Below are 22310 nucleotides of genomic sequence, written 5' to 3' on the forward strand. Positions count from 1 at the left end.
CTGTGTATTACCTTGGTCACACCTGATCCCTTTGAATCCAGAGCTGCAATAACAGGTGCCTGTGACATGGTCACAGGTGGCATTGTTCATGCACTCACATAGCTGCTGACACCCATAGCCAAACGTTCCTGGGGCACATCCTGTGTAGCACGAAGAATTGGAGTCGACCGTGAGGTATGCCCACTCTCCACCCCTCCCATCCCTTATGTGGGCAGCTGTGAGGATTAGTTCTGCCTCACAGAGTGAAGCCTCTTTCTCTGTAGCTCCTGATGTGCTTTGGTTTGCTACTTGGGGCTAGACCAAACACCTATCACCCTGAGTGGGGGGACACCCATCCCTACCTCCTCCTCACCTTGTCCATATTTACACAGCATCTTCCGTGTGTCAGGCTCTGAGCCGGGTGCCACAGGGGCTTCAAAGATCAATCAAACAAGATCTGCCTCCCTCTACTCTCGATAAGCCCTCCCCCAGCAAAGGCTCTGCTCCGCCTCCACATGCCCCATCCCCACCCCCACTGAAGGAAGAAACTCTTCAGAAGCCAACGTAGGCCCAACCTTCAGGTTGTCTCCTCGGGAGTTGCTCCAAAAGTCAAGGGAGCAGGCGGTGCAGGGCCCTGATGGGTGGACCTCAAAGGGGGAGGCTTCCCCTGCAGGAGGCTGAGGCCTGGCATTGACACCAGGGTCAGGGGTCGGGACAGCTTACTCTGCTCACAGTGTCGCCCAGTGAAGCCCGTGCGGCAGGTACACTTGCCGCTGATGTGGTCACAGCTGGCACCATTCTGACACTGGCACACATGCCCGCAGTCCTTCCCGTAAAACGCTGCTGGGCAGCCTGAAGAGAAACGGGGCGGGGCGTGGGGGGCAACTGCTGAGGTGCAGTTGGGACCAAACCTGTCTCCTGCCCCTTCTTTCTCTGAGCGTGGGGTGAGGACTAGCAAGACCCTGCATGCTCCACGCTTGGAACCCTCACGCTGAAGAGGCAGGGAGTCCTTTGGACAAGGGTACTTTGGAACCAGAGGCCAGGCTGATGTCTCTTTGCTGTGCAACCACAGGCTGCTCCTCCCCACGCTGGGCCCCCTGTCCAAGGAGGGTCTGGTCTTGGTGATTGCTAGGGTACCCGATAGCCCCGGCCTTCCAGGACTTTGGGCGCGTCAACCCCCTGAGTCCGGCCAGGCTCTTCAACCCCAGGGGTGGGTGGTGGGGGTGGATAGCTCCGAGCCCTGGGGCCTGCCTCCTCCCACCCTCCACTGCAGGTCCAGACGATGCCCACGGCAGCCAGCAGGCCGCAGCATGGGATTCCAAATAGCTGGGAGGCTGGGAGGCGGGGCTTACGCTGCGTGCAGAAGAGTCCGGTCCAACCAGCGGTGCAGTGGCAGGCCCCATCCTCGGCGCTACAGCTCGCCCCGTTGTGGCAGCTGCACGTGTGGAAGCAGGCGGGGCCCCAGAACCCAGGTGGGCAAGCTGGGCGTGGGTGGGATGCAGAGGGTGAGGGCCAGGCAGAGAGGGGCAGACGGAGAGGGAGGGAGAGGGAGGGAGAGCGAGGGGAGTGCCTGTCAGCCAAGATGCCAGGATGCCCCCCGGGTGGCACTTCCTGGCTTTCACGGGGCTTAACCACTGTTTCCAGAATTCCTCCACTCACCTCTTGACCCAGTCACCCAGGATGCCCATTAAGCCCGGATTCTCTGCCCACCCTCCCAGTTCTGAGGGCTTCTGAACCTTCCCTCTTAGGGGAATGACTGTGATTTGGAGCGTGTGGTAAACTAAACACTGCGGTTTACGGTGTGAATACTGTGTGTACTAACTTCCCCATGAGGATGGGGGGGACCTTCCCAGGGTAGGGACTTCTTTCTTCTCAGGGAGCTAAGGAGCTCCTGGAGGATGGCACGGGTGTCTCCTCCATCAGAATGGAAATGCCTTCAGGCCAGTTTTTTTGTTTGTTTCTTTTGGCCACTGCCCAGGCATGCAGGATCTTACTTCCCTGACCAGGGATCAAACCCTTGCCCCCTGCAGTGGAAGTGCAGCATCTTAACCACTGGACCGCCAGGGAAGTCCTGGGCCAGGGCATCTTAACTGGGACCGTCCTAGGGGTACTGGCTGGGTCTCACCCATCAGCCAAGGACTCCACAGGGCAGAGGCTGAGTCTCTGCCTTTAGATTGGGGGTCCCTGTTAGCTCTGTATCAGATTGGGTTCACCTTATATGAACAGCCCCTACAACGTTCTGCCCAGGCCTATGATGCCCAGGACATCAGTCACATGAGCCACCCAGAGGACACCCTTGCGAGGCAACTGCCCGGGCCTCCCCTCACTTCCCTACTCCCTCTTCCTCCCCATCCAAACTTGGGGGCTACTCCTTGCTCAGGTGCTAGGAGTATTAATACTCAGCGTTCATAATATTAATGATACTACCAATAATGCCCATATCTTTAATACTAGCAGTTAATAATGCTAGTGATCAATCCTAGTAATTCATCACGTTAGCTATAGAGACTATATACGGGACTCAGGAGGACATTCCTATCTGCAGGAGATTTCAGCCCTGAGAGGTAGAAGCACCGGGGGCAGAGAGGTTCTGGGCAGGGAGTGGGTGTTTCTGGGCCTGACCACGGTTGGTGGGGGGGACATTCACAGGGGAGCATTCCCAGGGGGCAGCAGCTTACCCTGTGAGCAGTCCTTGCCAATCCATCCAGGGAAGCACTGACAGGAGCCATCAATGGGGCTGCAGGTCCCGTTGTTGGCACAGGTGCAGAGCTGGGCACAGTCCTGCCCAAAGTGCCCTCCAGCACACACTGTGGGCACAGGACAGCCTGGCACCTGCCCTCCCACTTGTACTCCTCAGACGACCACCCATAGCTGCACCCCCAGAAGTTCCCAGGCCACAGCCATGGCCACCCTGGCGTCACGGATCTGGGTGGGAACTGCCCACCTCAGCACCCCCATCACCCTTCTCCATTTCCACATCAATGAGTTCCCCCTCTTGTGTCCACAGCTGCATTCTTCAGGAGCCTCTAGTAATGATTCCCTCTGACAGGAACGAACTGAGGCCCATAGGGGTAGAATCACTTGACTTAGGTCTCACAGACAGAAGTGGTGAGGCTAGGGATCCCACCTCTGCACTCAGTCCAGTGGTCCCTGCACTGCCCCGCAGCCTTCTGCTTTCCATTACCACACTTGTGTCAGCATCGCTGATCTCACAACTGCGAGGGCAGGGAACGTTTATAGCTGGAAGGAGAGGGACAAATGCAGGGTGGCAGGTCTGACTGCAGTTAGACGGCTGGAGGACCGGCCCCGAATGTCTATCCCTGTCCCCCTGTTTCCTCTGTCTCTCCAAATCCAACTGTTCCTTGAGCCTCAGTTCAGCCTCCTCCCCAGGAGAGCCCTCCTGGGTCCACAAGGTGCTCTCTTCCAGTGAGCTCCCATGGTATTTCCACCTTAAGTCCTTTGTAGGATTTTGATCCCGGCCCCTCCTGGAGGAGTCATTCCTTGGCTCCTGGAGGAAAGGCTGGTTTCCTCAACAAAGCTGCAAGCTCCTGGAGGACTAGATATGAGTGTTCACCAAGCACCTCCCTCTCAATTCCCTCTCAATTCATCCTCCACCTGCTTCCTACAGCCTGAGCTCTCTAAAGCACAGCTCTCTTCATGGCACTCCTATGCCCTGCTCAAACATCCTCAGTGGCACCCTACTGCCCCAGAATAAAACCTAGATCCTAGAGATCAGCACTTAAACATACCTCATCACCCAGACATTGGACCACACACCACTTTCCAAATAACACCCCATGCCTTTCCTCCTCTGTGCTTTCACTCCAGCTGTTCCCTCCCAGAATTTCCCTGACCCTCATGCCCAGCTGTGGAAATCCTACCCTGCCTACAAGACACCTCCCCAATGACCCCTCTGTAGTAGACAGCTAGTCCTTCAACATCAATTCTCTTCTTCCTTAGAGGTAGTTTTAACTGGGCGTATGGCCACCTGCACAGCGGGGTATGACCACGTGACTACATTCTGATCAATGGTAAGTGGACATGCGTGTCTTTATTTGCCCATTCATCCTTCCTGTTGAAGAATAATGTGGATTATGGATGAGAATTGTGGGTAAGATAGCTGGAGCTCAAGCAGCTACCTCTCCTCAGAGGTGGAAGCCATGTGCTGAGGATGGCAGAACAACAAGATAGAAGGAGCCTGGGTCCCTGACATCTATGTAAGCTACCCTACCACTCCCTAGTGGCCTACTTCTGGATCTTTGCTTTTCTTTCTTTTTATCTTTTTTGTTTTTTTTGTAAATGTGTGAGGGAAACAAAGCTTGTCATCTTCAAGTCAGTTATTTTGGGTTTTTATGTTACTTATAGCGGAACTTAATCCTAACAGATTCACCCCTCTTCTCTGTTCTGGGAGGCTATGTCCCTATTTGAGCTTCTAGGACCCTCTATTCGTTTCCTCCCTGGTCTTCTGTTACTGTGGCTTGTGAGCCGTTTCAGGCCGGGCCTGGGTTCCACCCGTGTCTGTACACCCACAATGCCTGGAAAAACAACAGGTGCTCAAGGCACGGTGGCTGAATACGTGGAAATAAACTGCTGCCCCTTCTCCCCCAACCCCAGCCCCCAAGTTCTGCTGGGAAAGGCTGAGCTCAGAATTCTCCCCTCTGGACTGCAGGCTTTGTGAGGGCAGGGAACTTGGCTCTCTTGTTCTTTGTTGTGTCCGAGTGCCCAGTACAGTGCATGGCATACAACAAACACTCAGGAACTATTCCCCAAATGGTCAAAACCGGCCCCAGGAGCAGTGATGTTCCAGTGGGTTCTGCTGGAATCAGTGACCCCTGTCCCTTCGAGCTCCTCTCAGTTTGACATCCTCCCCTCAAAGCCCGGTTCCCGCTGGCCCTACACCCTCCAAGATGGCCTCCTTGCATCCCTGTTATGGGGGAGGAAGTCCTTGAATCCCTGAGGCCCTCATTTGGCTGAGCCGCACAGAGCATCAGGGGAAGGTGTTGATTCTTAAAGAAAAGCAACTTCCCCAGGCCCACATCTCTTGCAGTTTGGGCTGGCACCCCTCCCTTAGGCCACACTGCCTCATATTGCCAGTCCTTCCCCAACTGGATGGTGGGCACCTGGATCTGTGGCCACTCTGTGCCTCTCCTGGACATGATTAGCAATTGGGACAAACAATACCAGGCTCTCTAGCCCAAAGCCTTGGGTTTGGGTACTAGTTTTATTTATGTATTCAACAAACACTTCTATGGCACTTTTATGTACCACTGTTCAGAATGCTTCACAAATATTAGTTCAGTTAACCTTGTAATACTCTCATTATTACATATTTTCATTATTACTAACTCTACAGATGAGGAAACTGAGGGACTGAGGGGTTAAGTAACTTGCCCAAGGTCACACAGCCAGGAAGCTCTGCCACTCACTGGCTAAGTACCTCCGAGCAAACCACATCACCCCTCTCAGTCTCTGTTTCCTCATCTTTGAAATGGGACTGATAACCCTCACCCACTGGCCTTGGGCTATAGTTAATGGTTATGGGCACGCTGGCTGATTTGGGCCCTGTGCTCTTCCCTAGCAAAAACCTTAGCTCCTTCCAGGGCAGGTCCACTGCCAGGAGGATGACATGCATCTCACCTGTTTGCAGCTCAGCTTCCAGCTTTGGCTTCCTGAAAAGCAGGTCACCCAGCATGCTCTTCCCTGCCTCTGGGAGGTACATGATGTGGGGAACCCATCCCCTAGTCCTGGCCCTCTGTGGGGAGCTGGGTGCCAGAGATGCTCCACTGACACCCACCCTAAAACCAACTCTGAGCTTCTGTAACAGGACAGTCTTATCTTTGAAGTCTTTCTCACATATGCAAGGCTGACAAATTCACCCGCAGAGCTGCTAATGTGATCAGTCTAATACATTAATTGGTTGACTTCTTAGCTGAATCAAGAGTGAGGCAAAGAGAGGGGTGGTGGAGAGAAGGGGGGCTGGTGAAAAGAAAACATCTGGTTGTATTTAATCTATGTTTAATGATTCTGCATAAGCAGTGTCTGTAATTTGTAACTCGCTGGAAAGCCAGTCATTAGAAAGCGTCAGTTCAATTTTTTACAAGGTTTGAGACTTAACCAGGGCAGTTGCCATTAATAGCAAACTCTGTTAGATCTATGTGTGGAAAATACTCATTAGGCCAGCGGGCGATAAATCAGACATTGCAGGATGTGAGAGTTACTCCTCGGGCTGCTTAGGTCCTAATTTAGACCCGGCCTATCTGTATTGACGGCTGGGTCTCTGATGTTTAATAAGTAAACCTCAACATGTCAGGTTATGATTAAACTGTCCTAGGAGGACTGCAAGCAAATGAAACTGTCACAGATGTTTCCCTTGGGTCCAAACTTCTCATGACCTCAAAGCATCACGGAGTTAACTTTCCACTCATACATATTAATGGCCCACACACTTAGAAAAATAGCCCAGCTCAGTGGTCATTATTCATCAAAAGAATCCAGTCCCCTGGGAGGCAGTGAGCTCTCAAAGGAAGTATTTAAGCAGAGGCCAGATGAGACTCTCACAGATGACCTTGAAGTTGCTTTTAGCTCTACGTTTACCTTAGACTAAGATCCTTTCGCTCCCTACAGGTTAAAGTACAAATTCTGCAACCTTGTCTTCAAAACTTTCCAGGAGTCCTCAGACTACCTTCTCAGTCCCCTTTGCCATCCACAGCCCCTGCATCCTCCTGCCATTCCCTATGGCTGGATAGTCGCATATGCACGCCTCTGTGCTTTGCCCAGGTTGGTTCCTCTACCCACAATGCCTTTCTTCCATCTCTGCCTTTTAGGCTAAAGCCCAGCTGAAGTCCTACACGGCACAGAGCCGTCCCCCAAATCCACCCTGCCTTGGCCTAACTAAGCCAGGGGCAGCAATAAGCTATGGTGTGCAACGGAGCCAGCTTCTACCTTCACACTGGCTATTAAATATTCGGGAATTTCATGACCGGTGTTAAACCATTGGTACCTTAGAATCAGCCATGGTGGGAATATCTACAGCATGGAAATTTGCAAATGATACAGATTAGGGCTTTTCCCCCCCAGAGAGCCAGTTTAGCAGCACACCAATTCAATAAGCTTTGTCTCCCTTTTCAACTCCCGTTGAGTGGAAGAGTTGGCTGGAGTTGGTGCTGTGGATTCTGCAGCTGAGACAGGAAAGCGTGTGGTGAGGGATTAGTGTTGGCCTGAGTGTGAGGGGAGAAGGGCTGGGAAGTTGCCATCTCCAGCAAAGCCAGAACTGTCTCCTCTGAGCTCCCACAGTATTCTCTGCCTTTCCCACTTGGCGCTCAGCACAAGCCATTTGGGGTCACTTCATATGTGGACCTCATCTACACTTGTTTCATTTTTTATCCATTTAGACTGGGCTTTGGAGTCAGAATTTGTTTCTCAGCTCTGCTGCTTCTAGCTGTGAGACCATGGAGAAGTCATTTAACCTCTCTGAGCCTGTTCCTTCAACTGCATAATGGCTTTGCCTCATGCCCCGTTGTGTGTCCAATTCTTATTAAGGTAGGTCTAAGCGCTGAAGAGCCAAGGAGCTGCCTCCACAGAGTATGATGAGAATCCTGAACCTTCCTTCCCTGCTACTTCCCTCCTGGGACTCCTCGTCTCGCTGGTCCACACACCTTCCCCCTGGAAACAGTACCTTGGTTGCAGAGGGTTCCGGAGAATCCGGGGAGGCACTCACAGATGCCGCTGGCGTGATGGCAGGGCCCGCTGCTGTGCACGCAGAGGGGGCACGGCTGGGCGCAGCTGTGGCCATAGAAGCCAGGGGCGCAGACTGGGGGTGAAGGGGAGATGGTGGTCAGCAGCCCAAGGGGCCCCAGACAGCCTGGCTACTTGTCCAGTCCCACACAGAGATGAAGAGAGGCTTCTCAGAAGCATGGGGAGAGTCGCGTCTGCCCCACACCTGGGAGGGCCCGTCCCTTTCTACACAGAGGAGTTGTGGTCTGGTCCTGTTTCTACTGGGGAGCCAGGCTAGGCCCTGAACTTGGGGACAGAAAAGTCAGGGCCAGGAGAAAGGGGATTAGAGGGAGGGATTTGATGGGGACTGACTGTGTAAGCCCAGCCTCCCTCAGGCCAGTCCTAGTTCCAGCTGGGAAGGCTGGGGAGGATGAGCTGTCCGAGGTCTGAGGGGCAGGGTCTCAGCCTTACTTCTCTGACATAAGGGTCCTCGGAAGCCTGGGGCACACTCGCAGCTCCCATCCTCTGGGGAGCAGGAACCACCATTCTCGCAGCTGCAGGACACGGAGCAGTTGGGGCCCCAGCGACCGGGCGGACACGTGCTGTCACAGTGGATGCCTGTGGGCCAGAGGCAGACTCAGGTCAGTGGTAAGGGGCGAGGGTGAAAGGAAGAATGGTGTGTGGGGGGGTACTATGCAGTAAGAAGAGGTGGAGGCAAACACAGTACATCTGGGAATATGGAGGCGAAAAACAGAGAAGCTTGGCTGGTCAGGGAGGGCTTCCAGGAAGAGGCGATGCCTGAACTGAGTCCTAAAGACCAAGGAGGAATTGACCAGATAAAGGAAACCCTATGTGCAAAGAGCAGGAGGCAGGAGAGAGAATCACGCCTTGAAAGATAAAACAGCATAGTGTGGTTGAACCATAAAGTACAAGATGGGATACGGCAAGAGATGAGATTGTGGGAATCAGAAGGGATCAGATCATGAAGGGCTTCCTTTGTCTTTGACATCTTAGCTGGAATCCAAGGTTAGTGCAGCAAGTGAGTGCCATTATAGGGGCTACATGAGCTGCGAGTGATGTTACATGCCCACCCACGTTAGCCCAGGAGCCACCGATCCTTGCTGGGCCCTAGCCAACTAGCCCCTGGGCAGTGACTTAGAGAGCGGGTGGGGTCTTTTCAGATTCTTTTGACCACAGTCCTCAGTGCAATATGTATTTTCTATCAAATGTGCACACACATGTATAATAGAAACCAACATTTTGCAAATGACATTTATGGTCACTGTGATGCAATCTGATGTTTTCTCTGCACTATGATGTACTCTATGTCCTTAAGAAAAAAAAGCTAGTTGTGACCCCAAAAGTTGATTTAATGACCTTCAGTTTGACATACAGTGGCCTATGCGGGAAGGGATGGAATCGGTCAAAAAGAAAGAGGAGCAAGGCCTACATGGTCTTTTTGAGCTGAGAGAAAGGAAGTATGTGTTGGGGTGATTACAGCCTGAAGGCTGAGAAGAATTTTAAAAGGCCTGAGGCTGGATGCCCAGCTCTGGCGTGGGGTTTCCTCCCAGGCAGAAAGGCTTCTAGTCTGCCACGCGTAAGGTGAATGGACCGTGGGGACCCAGGAGACCAATTTGGCTTTGGAAGGTGAATAGCAGAGGCTCAGAGAGGAGCAGAATTAGTTTAAAAAGCACGTCTGCCTTGTTATAAGGAAAGGGATCGTGAGAAAGAAAAAGAAAGAGGGAGGAAGACATTCAGCCTCAGTGAACAGAGCCGGCCCTAGCGGCAGCAGGAGAGTGGTGGGACCAGTTTAGAGGCAGGCTGGAATTACACAAGCTTACCTGGGTGGGTGGGGAAAGGTGAGGGGGCAGAACAGAGGGAGAGAGTGGAGGGGGAGGGGATGCAACAGGCTTTACTCTCCTCCAGCACCTCAGTCTAGCCCATGCTCCCTCCCTGGGCCTCCCTCCCTGTGACAGGTCAATTCTGCAGCAGGGTGGAGGCTTCAGATGCCACTCTGCAGGAAATAGGCCTCTGAATGGAGGGAATGGGGTGCAGGGAGCTTCTTCCTGGGAATACAGTCTTTCCCCAGTGAGAATCTGGTGGTCACATTTCCTCCTCAATGGAGGTCTCTCCCAGTGGAGTTTCAGGTGCACAAGAGGTGAAGCCCGGACAAGCAACACGGATGGACCGAAGGGGAGCCTGGGGTGGGGGAAACCACAAAGTAGCCTGGAGATGGAAACAACCTAAGTGTCCATCATCAGATGAATGGATAAAGAAGATGTGGCACATATATACAATGGAATATTACTCAGCCATAAAAAGAAACAAAATTGAGCTATTTGTAATGAGGTGGATAGACCTAGAGTCTGTCATACAGAGTGAAGTAAGTCAGAAAGAGAAAGACAAATACCGTATGCTAACACATATATATGGAATTTAAGAAAAAAAAAATGTCATGAAGAACCTAGGGGTAAGACAGGAATAAAGACACAGACCTACTAGAGAATGGACTTGAGGATATGGGGAGGGGGAAGGGTAAGCTGTGACAAAGTGAAAGAGCGGCACGGACATGTATACACTACCAAATGTAAGGTAGATAGCTAGTGGGAAGCAGCCGCATAGCACAGGGAGATCAGCTCGGTGCTCTGTGACCACCTAGAGGGGTGGGATAGGGAGGGTGGGAGGGAGGGAGATGCAAGAGGGAAGAGATATGGGGATATATGTATATGTATAACTGATTCACTTTGTTATAAAGCAGAAACTAACACACCATTGTAAAGCAATTATACTCCAATAAAGATGTAAAAAACAAAAAACCAAAAGCTATGATCTGCCCCAAGGAATTCTTTGGCCTGTGGTTGTTGAAAACAACCTGTTCAGACTGCAGGCTGAGGGACCCTGCTGCTCTTGCGAGGCGCCCTGGACTACGGAGGAGCTCCACTGTCTGACGGGGGCCTCCAATCCCTCCTGTGCAGTAAGCACGCTTGGTTAGGCTGCCCAAGGCTCTTTCCCATAGTTGTAGGCTTTTCCCTAAAACTGTATGCAGGGCTTCCCTGGTGGCACAGTGGTTGAGAGTCCGCCTGCTGATGCAGGGGACGCGGGTTTGTGTCCCGGTCCAGGAAGATCCCACATGCCGCGGAGCGGCTGGGCGCATGAGCCATGGCCGCTGAGCCTGCGCGTCTGGAGCCTGTGCTCCACAACAGGAGAGGCCACAACAGTGAGAGGCCCGCCAACGGCAAAAAAAAAAAAGAAAAACAAAAAAACTGTATGCAGATATTACTGTGATCAATAAAACACAATGCATGCAAAAGCACCCCTGAATTCATGGCAGCTTGCTGCTATCATGTTTTCCCCCAAATCAGTGGATGTTAAAAGTACAGCTACTCTGGGGCCTCCCTGGTGGCGCAGTGGTTGAGAGTCCGCCTGCCGATGCAGGGGATACGGGTTCGTGCCCCGGTCTGGGAGGATCCCATATGCCGCGGAGCGGCTGGGCCCGTGAGCCATGGCTGCTGAGCCTGCGCATCCGGAGCCTGTGCTCCGCAACGGGAGAGGCCACAGCAGTGAGAGGCCCGCGTACCACAAAAAAAAAAAAAAAAAAAAAAAAAAAAAAAAAAAAAAGTACAGCTACTCTCATGTGTGGGATCCTCCAAATGTTTTCATGTCAGAAAGGTGTCCTCTTTTTTGGAGATTAAGAACCACAGGTGTAAGGTGATTATGCTCAGATTGCAGATGGCTGCAAGGGCCCACTGGGTTCTAGGATCTGCCAATTATTCTAGTCTAGGCCTGGTTCTGTGGCTGTGGGGCTCCTGTTTGAGGTTGTTATATGTCCTAAGAGCTCCCTGGAACTTAAGACATTGGCATCTAAGTGGAGAGAAGGGTCCAGGGTTTCCCCTTGCGTGGAAAAGCCAGTTGCACCGGTGCGGTCAAAGGGCTTGACCTTGGCCTAAAGGGAGGCTCTCCAACTACAGCTTCTGAAGAGGAGCGGCATCATCAGTTAGTTGCCTTCTCTAGACCCTGTTTTCCCTATTGTTGAATGGGGATAATAATCCCCCTTAGGGGTCCCTCCCATTCTTACCCTTAGGGAATCTCCCTGCTTTATCTTTCAGGGCCCCCTACACATCTACGTTGGTGGGTAAAACTAGGCTAAGAATCTATATATTGTGACCTCTAGTTTATGTCACAAGGCTAGCAGCAATTCAGCAGCCCACATCCTTCAGGGACTGTTTTGGGTTTTTGGGTCTTCCTTCTCCAGGAAGTCTTCCTGAATGTCTGCCTAGGGATTCAAGCATCTATTTGATAGTGGCATACAACTTTGTCCCTACCTATCATTTGAATATTTCATATATATGTGTCCTGTGAAGACAGGGACTATGGCTTCTTGACACTTCTGACTCTCTTTATCCAGGTGCTCCTAATGGGCAGGGAAATGATCTTGGTCATTTTTGCATCTCTAGTACCCAGGATAGTGTCTGGCACACAGTAGGTGTCCAGGGGCTATTGCTGTTGAATTTTGCCATTTACTGCTTGGCCTAGCACAGTGCCGGGCACATGGTAGCTGCCAAATAAAGACTCGGTGATGGCTCGAGTCAATAAATGCTAGCTGAATGAATAAATGGTTCCCCTTTACAATGCAATCCAGTGTCTCCCATCCTGTTGGCATTAATGTCCTGAGACCTTGGGCAGCTCCCTTTCCTCATCTGTAGCATAGGAGGTTGGAGCGGAACATCGTCAAGGTCTCCTTCACTTCAAGGGGAAAGGCCATATATGGTTATAGGCCAGCTTCTTTCAATTTATTTCAATAAACACTGAGTAAGCACCTACTATGTGCAGGGCAAGGTGAATTAGATATCATGCCAGTCAAGAAGTGTGTGGCTAAGGGGGCCAAGGGGAGAAGACATGTACATGCTTAGAGCAGAGAAAAACAAGTGTTGAGCCTAGGCACAAGCAACATGCCAGGGGCTCGGTAGTCAGCAGTGGGTGGGGAGGGCTTGCTGAGCAGGAGGCTGGGGCCTTTACCCTGCACCCTCACTGTCTTTCCTTGGTTTCCTTCTGCTTAACAAATCTCAGGACATCAAATGCTCCTTTGAAATGACTTCAGGACCACGTTTGGGCAAATTTGTTCAAAGTTTTAGAACAGCAGAGACCTTGCTGAAAGGTTGTCCATCAAAGATAGAATTTTTAAGCACCAGATGTCATTGAAATCTTATTGGTTCACTTGAAATTAAGGCAATGAAAAAATAAAATGTATTTCCATGTGGCTCCAGCTAAGAGTCTAGGGTGCCAGTAACCAGGGTGGAGCCTAGCTCTGTAGTAAGCGGCAGGGCAAGGGAGTCAGGTCGGAGATGCTATAGAGGAAGAAATGTCCCCAGCCCTCAGCTGCTCAGAAACTTTCTGGCTGCAGAGAACAGAGGTTGCTCAGAAGCCTGGTGTGAATTATTTATCTGAGGACCTACACTGCCAGCAATGCCTTTCTTTCTCCTTGCTGTCCACCACTTTGGGAATGGCCAGTGGGTTCATTCACGTAACATTAACACTGTATTTGTGGCTTACACTTACTGAGCACCTATTATGTGCCAGGCACTGTTAGCGCTTACAGGTATTAACTCATTTAAACTTCAAAATGATCTTGTAGTTATAAGGATTATAATTATCTGCATTTTATGGATGGAGGATTCAGGCCCTGAGAGGGTAAAGGACTTGCCCAAGGAGGTCTGGTGCCAGCTCTGTGTTCTTAACCATTTCTCAGTGTGTGGCAGGCAGTGGATACAGTGGTGAACAAGGCAGATGTGGTCCCTGCCTCCACAGAACTGATGGTCAAGGTGGGAGGCAGATAATAAACAAATCGTTACTCAAATCAGAGTTCAGTGACAATTGAAGTAAGTACAGCAAAATGCTGTGAGAATTAATTAAAGGGGCTCTTTCATAGTCTTGGCCAGGCTGGGGAGGTGGTAGCATCAGGGGGAGAGAGCCTTCCCAGAGGAAGTCATCTTTACGTTGAAATATGATGGATGAGAAGGTGTTATTAGGTGAAGAGAAGGGGAAAGAGTGATCTAGGCAGAGGGAATGCACATTTGAGGCCTGGAGTCAGGGAGGGTGGTTGGCCCAGGTGGTGGAGTGAAGTGAGTGATGGGAGGGCACAAAAGAGGTGGAGGAGTTGGGCAGGGCCTTACAGCGCCATGTAGACCCCAGGTCACTGTAAGGATTTTGGATCAGTGTCATGGGAAGCCATGGAGGCATCCTGAGCAGGGACTGATGTGAACGGATCTGGCCACCATGTGCAGAGTGGATGCAGCTGTGCAAGAGGGGAGGCCCACAGAAAAAAGGGAGGCTGAGGCAGTGCCTGCTGAGAGATAGTGCTCAGTGGACGAGGGTGGTGGCAGTGGCTGGTGAGAAATGGATGGGTTTGCCATCTATTTAGGAGGTGAGCTGCCAGGACACATGTAGGGGCCAGGAGTCTGAGCCTGGGCTAAGGAGAAAGTTCCTTGTCCTCCTCTCCACCATATCCTCTGCAAACACAGATTGAGCACCCAAACCTCTGTCTGAATTTTTTTAAACTGGTCTGCCCCTAGCCCTTAGAACAGAGCCTGCACATACTAGGTGTTCAATTAATATTTGTTTACTCAAAGGGAATGAAATGGAGAACTGAAGCCCAGAGGATATAAAGATAAGGTGCATAGGTAGGGAGCCAGAAGAAGAAAAAGTGAAGGAAAAAAAGAAGGAACAGTCAAGAGAAGCAGGAGAATACCAAGAGCTCAGTTTCACAGGACCAGGATGGTGGCATGGTAGAGGGGGTTACCTGTCCATCCGGCCAGGCAGCAGCAGTGGCCTGTGACGGGATCGCAGCCATCGGCGTGGCTGCAGTCACAACGCTCACTGCAGTTCAGCCCAAATGTGCCATCCTGTGGAGAGAAGGGGGAGAGAGAAATGACGAGACCTAGACCCTCAGAGGTTCTCACACTTCTTCTGGATGTTGATGACAAAACTGAGCCACTGCCCAACAAGGAGGAAGAGAAACTGGGGCTGGAGCTCTGTGGAGGCACTTTTTATAACTGGGGACCCAGCGAAGCTACTCCAAATAATTCTTCGGCTGCATTACGAAGAATATGCAGTTTGGAAGGAGGGAGGTGTTGGTCCTGCCCTCCCTCTCAACGGTCAAGCTCAGAGAGCTGTAATGATCATTAATTAAAATTGTAAATGAAAATGCACCTTGCAAATTTTAAAACATTGATCACATGTGAGGAATGACTATGATTTTTTCTTTGTGGGTAAGAAGGTGGCGGTCAACATTTGTTGACCGCCAATAGGTAACAAATCTCTATTTGTGCTCATCAGGTATCAAGAGTCTCATATAATTCATTTCTCTTAATCTTCACAACAACTCTATGAGATGGTTCCATTATATTCAAAATTTAAAGATGAGGTGAAGTAACATGCTCCAGGTAACACAGCTAGGATGAGGCAAAGGCAGGATTGGAACCCAGGACTGTAGGACTCATTCAACAATATCCTATCAGTTGGTTTAACTTAACTTGTATCTTAGACTAAGATCCAGGAATTAAGTCTAGGTGGGTTATTACTGGATAATGCTTGGTTTAGTCCTCCCAACCTTGATCATAAAATTATAGACTGTTGGAACCAGAAAGAAGCTTAGACATTATTATCAAGGAATGGCAACTCTGATGGATTAGTAAGAGCTGTCCTGTAGCACTGTGTCAAGAAGGATTCTGAAGTTGCATCTGGGCTCAGGTAAATGTGCCAGAGTCAGTAATGTTTCCCAAGAGCACCCAGGGGAAAGTGAGGCCACATCACCATATCTGCTAAGTATCTGTCATTTTATAGATGAGAGGGCTGAGGCCAGAAGTAGGCCAGAGAGGTTAGAGCTAAGGCTGAGACCTGAATCCAAGTGTCCCACCACCTGGTCCAGTGCTCTTCTCTGTGCACCTCTGTGGACAAAAAAACTACGGGGAAAGGGCATGGCGGGCTGATGGGCCCACCCCGTCCTTCCCCGCCCCACACTCACCGGGCAGGGCAGTTCGCAGTTGTCCCCCAGCCAGCCAGGGGTGCAGAAGCAGGAACCATCGGTGGGGCTGCAGGCCGCCCCATTGGCACAGGTGCAGCTCTCATTGCAGTTCAGGCCCCACGTCCCACTGGAACACGGCAGGGTGCAGTCGAGGCCCTGCCACCCTGAGGGGAGGGAACGAGGCTGTCACCTCTCCATCTAGGCCCAGCATGGCTTTCTGCCCACTCCCCCCATCTCTGTACAAGGCATCACACCCAAACCACCCCTTCTCTGATTGCTAGGTTAGAACACACATTCCACATTCAGAGTCCACTCAGAAACACAGCAAGGCTGTTGAGAGAGCGGGGGCTAGAACCTGGGTCTCCTGCCTCCCGGTTCTCACTGTTTTTGACATAGGTGGGTGATCCCACCTGGGACAGGGAACCAGTGGAGGTGGAGAGGGCTATCTGTGCCGAGGGTATACTCAGGAAACTTATCTCAGGGCCCTGTGTTTTGGTGATAGGCTGATTTCCCATTCTGAGGCTGGTTACTGGCTTGTCTGCCCTCAGATCCATTTCTGCCCTTCCCCTGCTCTGTTCTGTATCCCAGGGGGCTGACCCCTGCAGCTGCTCCCAGATGGGCTTGCCAGTGGGAGACCTGGCCGGTGATGGGAGGGCGGGAGCAGGAGAGATGCCAGGTATCTCCTCTTCCTTCTCTGCTATGAGCAGGGCCTCTGGTGGTGGCTGTGTCTCAGTGCTCCAGCACCATCTTGCAGCCCCTCTGCCCACATCCCAGCTCCCACCAGATGGCCCTCACTCCCAGGCTCTGGGAACACCACTTCCTCCCTTTGTCCCTTTCACCCTAGAAGTGGTAGCAACTGTGGGAGAAGCTACTACTTTCTGGGTTGCTCACGTTCCCTTGTAAGTCCTTTCAGCTCTTCTAACACTGTGGTAACAAATCCCCTTTATTACATTCCTGCTGTTGAAGTCCCTGGCATGGGTCTCCTTGGCTGGAACCTGACATATAGGCTCCCCGACCCTGCATGTGGGTGGGTGGGGCAGGAGCAGCCCAGACCCCTCAGCCGGCAGCCCACCTGGGCACTGTGCACATCTGAGGGGATGGGATTGGGAAAGAAGGCACATTACCCTCCTTGCAGGTGCAGGAGCCATCTACTGGGGAGCAGGTGCCACCGCTGTTACAGCTACAGACGGATGAGCAGTTGGGGCCGTAGGTCCCTGCTGCACAGGGAACTGCACAGACCTCCCCCTAGAAAAGGAGGAGGGGAATTTTGGGTCAGAGGTTGCCCCATGCTGGGTGGTTGTGGCAGGTAGAATAATGCCCACCCCGCCTCCCCCCCACCATGTTCTAATCACTGGAAGCTGTGAATATGTTACCTTACGTGGCAAAAGGGACTTTGCAGGCGTGACTAAGGACATTAAGACAGAGAAAGTGTCTTGGATTAGCCAGGTGGGCCCAAATCACATGTGTCCTTATGAATAGAAGATGACAAAAAAGGTAGCCTCGAGAAGTCCTCCATCTGCCTGCACTGACTTTGAAGATGGAGGAAGGGGGCCACAAGCCAAATAATGCAGTGGCCCCTAGAAACCAGAAGCCTCATTTTACAGCCAGCAAGAAAACGGGGACCTCAGTCCCACAACCCTAGGAACTGAGTTCTGCCAACAATCCAAATGAGCAGAAAACAGATTCACCCCTAGAACTCCCAGAAAGGAACACAGCCTGCTGACACCTTGACTTTAGTCCTGTGAGACCCATACCAGACTTCTGACCCACAGAGATGTAAGACAGTACATTTGTTTTGTTTGAAGCCACTAATGTGCTAATTTGTTACAGCAGTGATAGGAAAGCAATACAGTGATCCTCACTGTTTGGGGGAGGGGTCAGGCCTCCAGACCACAGCTCTAGGATGGGCAAAGCCCTCAGGAAACTTGACCCCTGAATCTGTATTAGGTCACAGCAACATGGAATTTAACCCTCTGCCTCTCAATCAATCTTAGTTGATTCTCACCAGCAACCCCTTGACACAGATAATAATATCCTATCCCTGTTTACCCGAACCTCAGAGAAGTTAAGTGTAAATTATAATAGCTAATGCACATTAAGTCCTTTCTCAATATCCGGTACTATGCATACATCATCTCATTTAATCCTCGTAAACCCTCAGCAGATAGGAACTAATGCCTCAGCATTATTCCCACTTAATAGATAGAACAATTGTCAGAGAAGTTATGTAATTCAGCCCAGGTCATGGAGCTAAACATGGTTGATCTCTATTTGAACCAAGGCTGTCTGCTTAACCATTCTGTCACCAGGTGTCATAAACCAGCTTTCCTGGAAAGCATTCTCTGAGATGGAAACTAGTGAGCTTTTGAGAATAACCGCTACGAGGGGTAAGGGAAGCAGGACGGACAGAGGGAGAAATTGAACTGAGGTGCAGTTGCAACAACATCCTCAGCTGATCTGCCAGGAAGCTCTGCAGTGGGTTGGTCCTTAGAATTGTCCTGCCAGAGGAAAGGGAGGGAGGGCTTCCATACCCCGGACCAATCCACTGCCCTGGGGAAGGGGTCATGACTTCAGGGGAATCCATGCTCTTTGACCGAAGGCAATTTCTGCAGAGGGACTCAGCTGGGAGCCACTAAGTTTCCTGCAGCTAAAAGGAAGGGGCGCCTCCATCCATCCTGAATCGTGTATCTGGGTGACACCCTACAGGATCCACTGTACCAGGCCTCCTTGGGTGGGCTATTAGCTCTAGTAAGGAGTTCAGAGTGAGGACAAGTCACAGGACCACCAGGAATGGGAACTTGAGAGGCCTTCAGGGGTGGGAGCATTTCATCAGAAAAAGTGGGGTAAAGGCTATCCAGGTGGGAAGAGTGTGGACAAGAGTACAGAGGAATATGAGAGTTGGGAATGTTCTAGGGGTAGCAGGAGGGGGAGTTTGTGTAGGGAGGGGCGAGGGAGATATTTAAAAGAGGTGTTGGTAGCCTCGAATGCCAGGGAAGTAAGTTGGGGCTCTCTTCTCAGAGTACCCAGGACGTGCCTTCCCCACCCAGGAACCCACGCTGGGGCTGTCTATATGGTCACTAGATGTTGAATTCCCACTGTCTCCCGCTAGGGACCCTCTCCAGCCAGCTTCTCAGGTCTTGCGCTGAGGCTTACTACAGGAATGCTGACGCATGGGCCAGGATACCAGAGCTTGCCTGGGCCCCACTAGCTGTGTGACACTGGATAGATTACTGCCCCTCTCTGAGCCTCTCTTCTAGCATCTGTGAAATGAAAGCCTTGAAGTAGGGGAGCCCGGGCAACTGGCCTCACCCCCATTTAGGTCACAGAGAGACCTTATTATGGCCCTTGGTGAAGAGGCTCCTCTCTAGCCCTTGTCTCCTGTCCCACCTGCACAGGCTGGGTCAGGGAGGAGGGTCTGGGAAGTGCAGAGTCCTGTACCAGAAGGTTCCATGGTTCCCACTCTTTCCCCTGCCAGTCCTTGGCAGACCCTGACCAGCTGGAATCTGTTAGTGCTCCCATTACCCAGAAAATTCTAACTTCTCCAGGACTGTAAATAGCCCAAAAGAATATGTTTAAGCTCTGAGGGCCTTGGCCGGGGTGCAAATTGCGTGCTCGGTTTATGATTTTCTCTGCGTGAGTTTACTTTAAGAGGAAGGGTTTTCTCTCCTGGCATCCTCATTAGTGTCTCCAACCCCGGTCCTCCTAGGAGGCCTCAAGGGGCCTGTGAGTCCAACTGCGGGTCTGCTGGTGGGGCTCAGAGAGGACTGACCACCCTGCCCTGCTCTAGGGGGCAAGATGCAGAGAACCCACCTCGAGATATCTGCTCTCCAGAAGGCTGCACCAGGGCCCATTTTCTCCCAGTGTAGCCTGTGCATGGATATGGATGGTCAGCTTGGCCTTACAACAGCCCTGGGAAGCCCCCAGGTGACAGGACTTTAGCTTCCCAGAGAAGGAAGTAGAGACAGAGAGGGGCAGGGACTTATCCAGGGCCCCACGGTGTATCAGTGAGGGCGAAGGAGAAAGAACCAGATCTTTCCGGAAAGGTGGCAGAGCCCAGTGGTTAGAGAATGGAGTCTAGTGCCATCCTGCTTCCACTACTTATTCACGGTATGACCTTGCACAATTTACTAAACCCCTTGGGGACTCAGTTCCTCCATCTGTAATATGGGAATAATAATGCCCCTACTTCATAGGATTGTTAAGAGGATTAAATTAGTTATAAATGAAGCAGATAGAACAGTTCCTGGCAGGTAGAAAGCACTATAAGAGCTATTATTACTACAAAGAAATAGTATCTCTTACGAAAAGAATACACAAGACCCTCAAAGGTTTCAGCAGAAGGCATCTCTGGAGGAGGAATCCATCTCTCACTTGATGAACAAAGGCCGGGCCCTGTGCAGGAGAGGAGGGCTGGCGTTCACATGGGGCACGTGGCCTCACGTCCCCAGGTTCACCCTCCTGCCATCTCCGCCAGGCTGTGTCCCTGGTTCCCCTCGTCACAGCTGAACAGGCCAGACTTTTCCCATGGTTTTGGGGAATGGAATATGACCACTCACTGAGGGGCTACCATGTGCCAAGAGCTGTGTGTTCTAAACACTTTCCATTTGTTAGCTCCTGATGGCAAAAAATCCAGATGGGGAAGCAGGCAGCTTCCAAAGGATATAGTTCTGCCCTGAAGGCCTAGTACCTCTCCCCCGTCCTCCAGCTCGCTGTCCTGACCCAACCAGGTTCAAACCCCTCAGTAAGCACAAGTACTAACAGTGAAACTTTTTGTCAAATTCCCTACCTTCTGGCCTCTGACCTGCGGGTCTGTGTGTGTCGCTGATTGGCTGTCTCTGGTGATGGACATGCACAGCAAGACAATAATCAGCCTAACTTCTCAGGTTTAGACTTACAGCTCCGCCCACCTCAAGGTGTCCCCTGGCCAAGGTCTGGCGATTCCCAGGGTGCCCGTGTGCCAACGCCCCCCATGTGGCCATTCTCTCACCCACACATCTCCCCAGTTTGGTGCACCACGAACGGGCCTTAATCACAATGGCCTGTGTGGTATCTGAGCTTACAGGGGTATTTATGTCTACACTTGCTTAGGCAGTCAGTATACACACTTGTGAGTCTGTGTGTGTGTGTGTGTGTGTGTGTGTGTGTGTGTGTCGGGGGGCATCTGTTTATCCATCTGTGTGGATTTGGGTATAAATTTGTGACTCCTTCCTCGTCCTGGTCCTTCCCTCCTGCTGTGTTCCCTCCCCAGCCTACCTGTCCTGCCCTGGTGGGAACTGGGTGCACCAGCAGCCACCACCATCCTAGCACCGTGGGGCTCCGGGTTAGCTCACACGCCTGCCTCTGCCCTGGGCTGTCAGCTGAGGGAGCCAGGGATCTGATTTTATTCATGTCTCGATTCTCAGGGCTTAGGACCCTGCTGGTGCATAAATGGGCCCTCGATAAATGTTGTTTAATTGAAATGAGATGTTTGTGTGTACATGCTGGCTTCTACCATGGACAGAACCAGAAGGACTGGGCACTTTCCATATGCTTTCTCTCTCATGCCAGGCAATTCACCAAATGTTTGCTGAGTGGGGGCCAACTCTGAGCCAGCCCTGGGAGTGGGCTCCAGGGACACACAGGAGCCTGTGACCTGCTCTCTGCTCTTGGGCAGCTCCAAGGCAGTGGCCACGCAGGGACACTCATGCTTGCATCTAGATGTGCTTATCTGTCCACTTATTTACTGTCTGTCTCCCCCAGTTAGGCTAGAAACTTCATGAGAAAAGGGACCTTATCTGTCTTGGTTGCCCCAGTATCCGTAGCTCAGTACCTGGCACAGAATAGAAGTATTCTATGAATACTCTTGGACAAATGAGTGAGGGGTCCTGGTGGCCCGGGGTTCTGTGGCTCCCATCACACACAGGAAACAGAATATTGTCTGGTCTAAGGAAGAGTCCCATGCTACCACACCAACTCTGGGCCTCCCTGGGGGCTCTTGTGCAAAGGGAAAGCCAGGCCAGATCCTGGGCTATGGTTCCATGCTCCATCCTGCCACCCCCTGCCCAAACCCTGCCCGGCCAGGCTGAGGGTCAGAAGTACAGCCAGAAAATTACCCTGTTGGCCTCGAGTGCATCCACTCTGGAAGACAAGACCCTCCAAGCTGAATAGGATCTCAGAGATGATCAAATTCATCGCCTTCATGAGAAGGAGACTAAAAGTCAGAGTGAGCCCATGAGGCAGAACTGGGACTTATCTACCCTCTTCCCCCGAGCCCAGTGCCTGGCCCAGACCAGCCTTGAATCCACGTCTGTTGATCTTTTCAGATTCTGGAAAAAAGGACAGGATGAGAACCCAGGGAAGTTGGGGACTTTGTATTTGGCATCTCATGTGTTTCAGATAGCCTAGCACCTCTGCTCACTCCCTCAATTAAGGCCCTTTATTGAAGCTGTTCCCCAATATCTCCATCCAGAATTCCTACACACCTTGCTGCTGGAAAACAGCTTTCTCTTCTGATTGACGGATGTTCATACTAGGTAACATACAGGCCTTGGTTTCCTTATCAATTATATGTGGCTGTTGAAATCAATCAGTCTCCCCAACTTTTCACCACCAAGAGCCC

The 22310-nt window shown here is 51.5% G+C and overlaps 1 protein-coding gene across 3 annotated transcripts in view; it reads right to left on the reverse strand.

The window, feature by feature from the left end:
• Positions 1-22310, reverse strand: part of MEGF11 (multiple EGF like domains 11) — a gene marked incomplete at both ends in the record, with an annotated part of 235809 nt that overhangs the window by 16578 nt on the left and 196921 nt on the right. For all 3 annotated transcript variants that reach the window (XM_079701406.1, XM_079701405.1, XM_079701407.1), the window contains 9 exons: positions 12-140; positions 703-831; positions 1332-1460; positions 2658-2786; positions 7655-7789; positions 8164-8310; positions 14489-14591; positions 15713-15876; positions 16837-16957. In XM_079701406.1, the coding sequence (XP_079557532.1) occupies positions 12-140; positions 703-831; positions 1332-1460; positions 2658-2786; positions 7655-7789; positions 8164-8310; positions 14489-14591; positions 15713-15876; positions 16837-16957 (1186 nt within the window). The remainder of the gene's footprint in view (positions 1-11; positions 141-702; positions 832-1331; positions 1461-2657; positions 2787-7654; positions 7790-8163; positions 8311-14488; positions 14592-15712; positions 15877-16836; positions 16958-22310) is intronic.

This window comes from Hyperoodon ampullatus (genome assembly GCF_949752795.1).
Source record: "Hyperoodon ampullatus genome assembly, chromosome: 3".
Classification (NCBI taxonomy): domain Eukaryota; kingdom Metazoa; phylum Chordata; class Mammalia; order Artiodactyla; family Ziphiidae; genus Hyperoodon; species Hyperoodon ampullatus.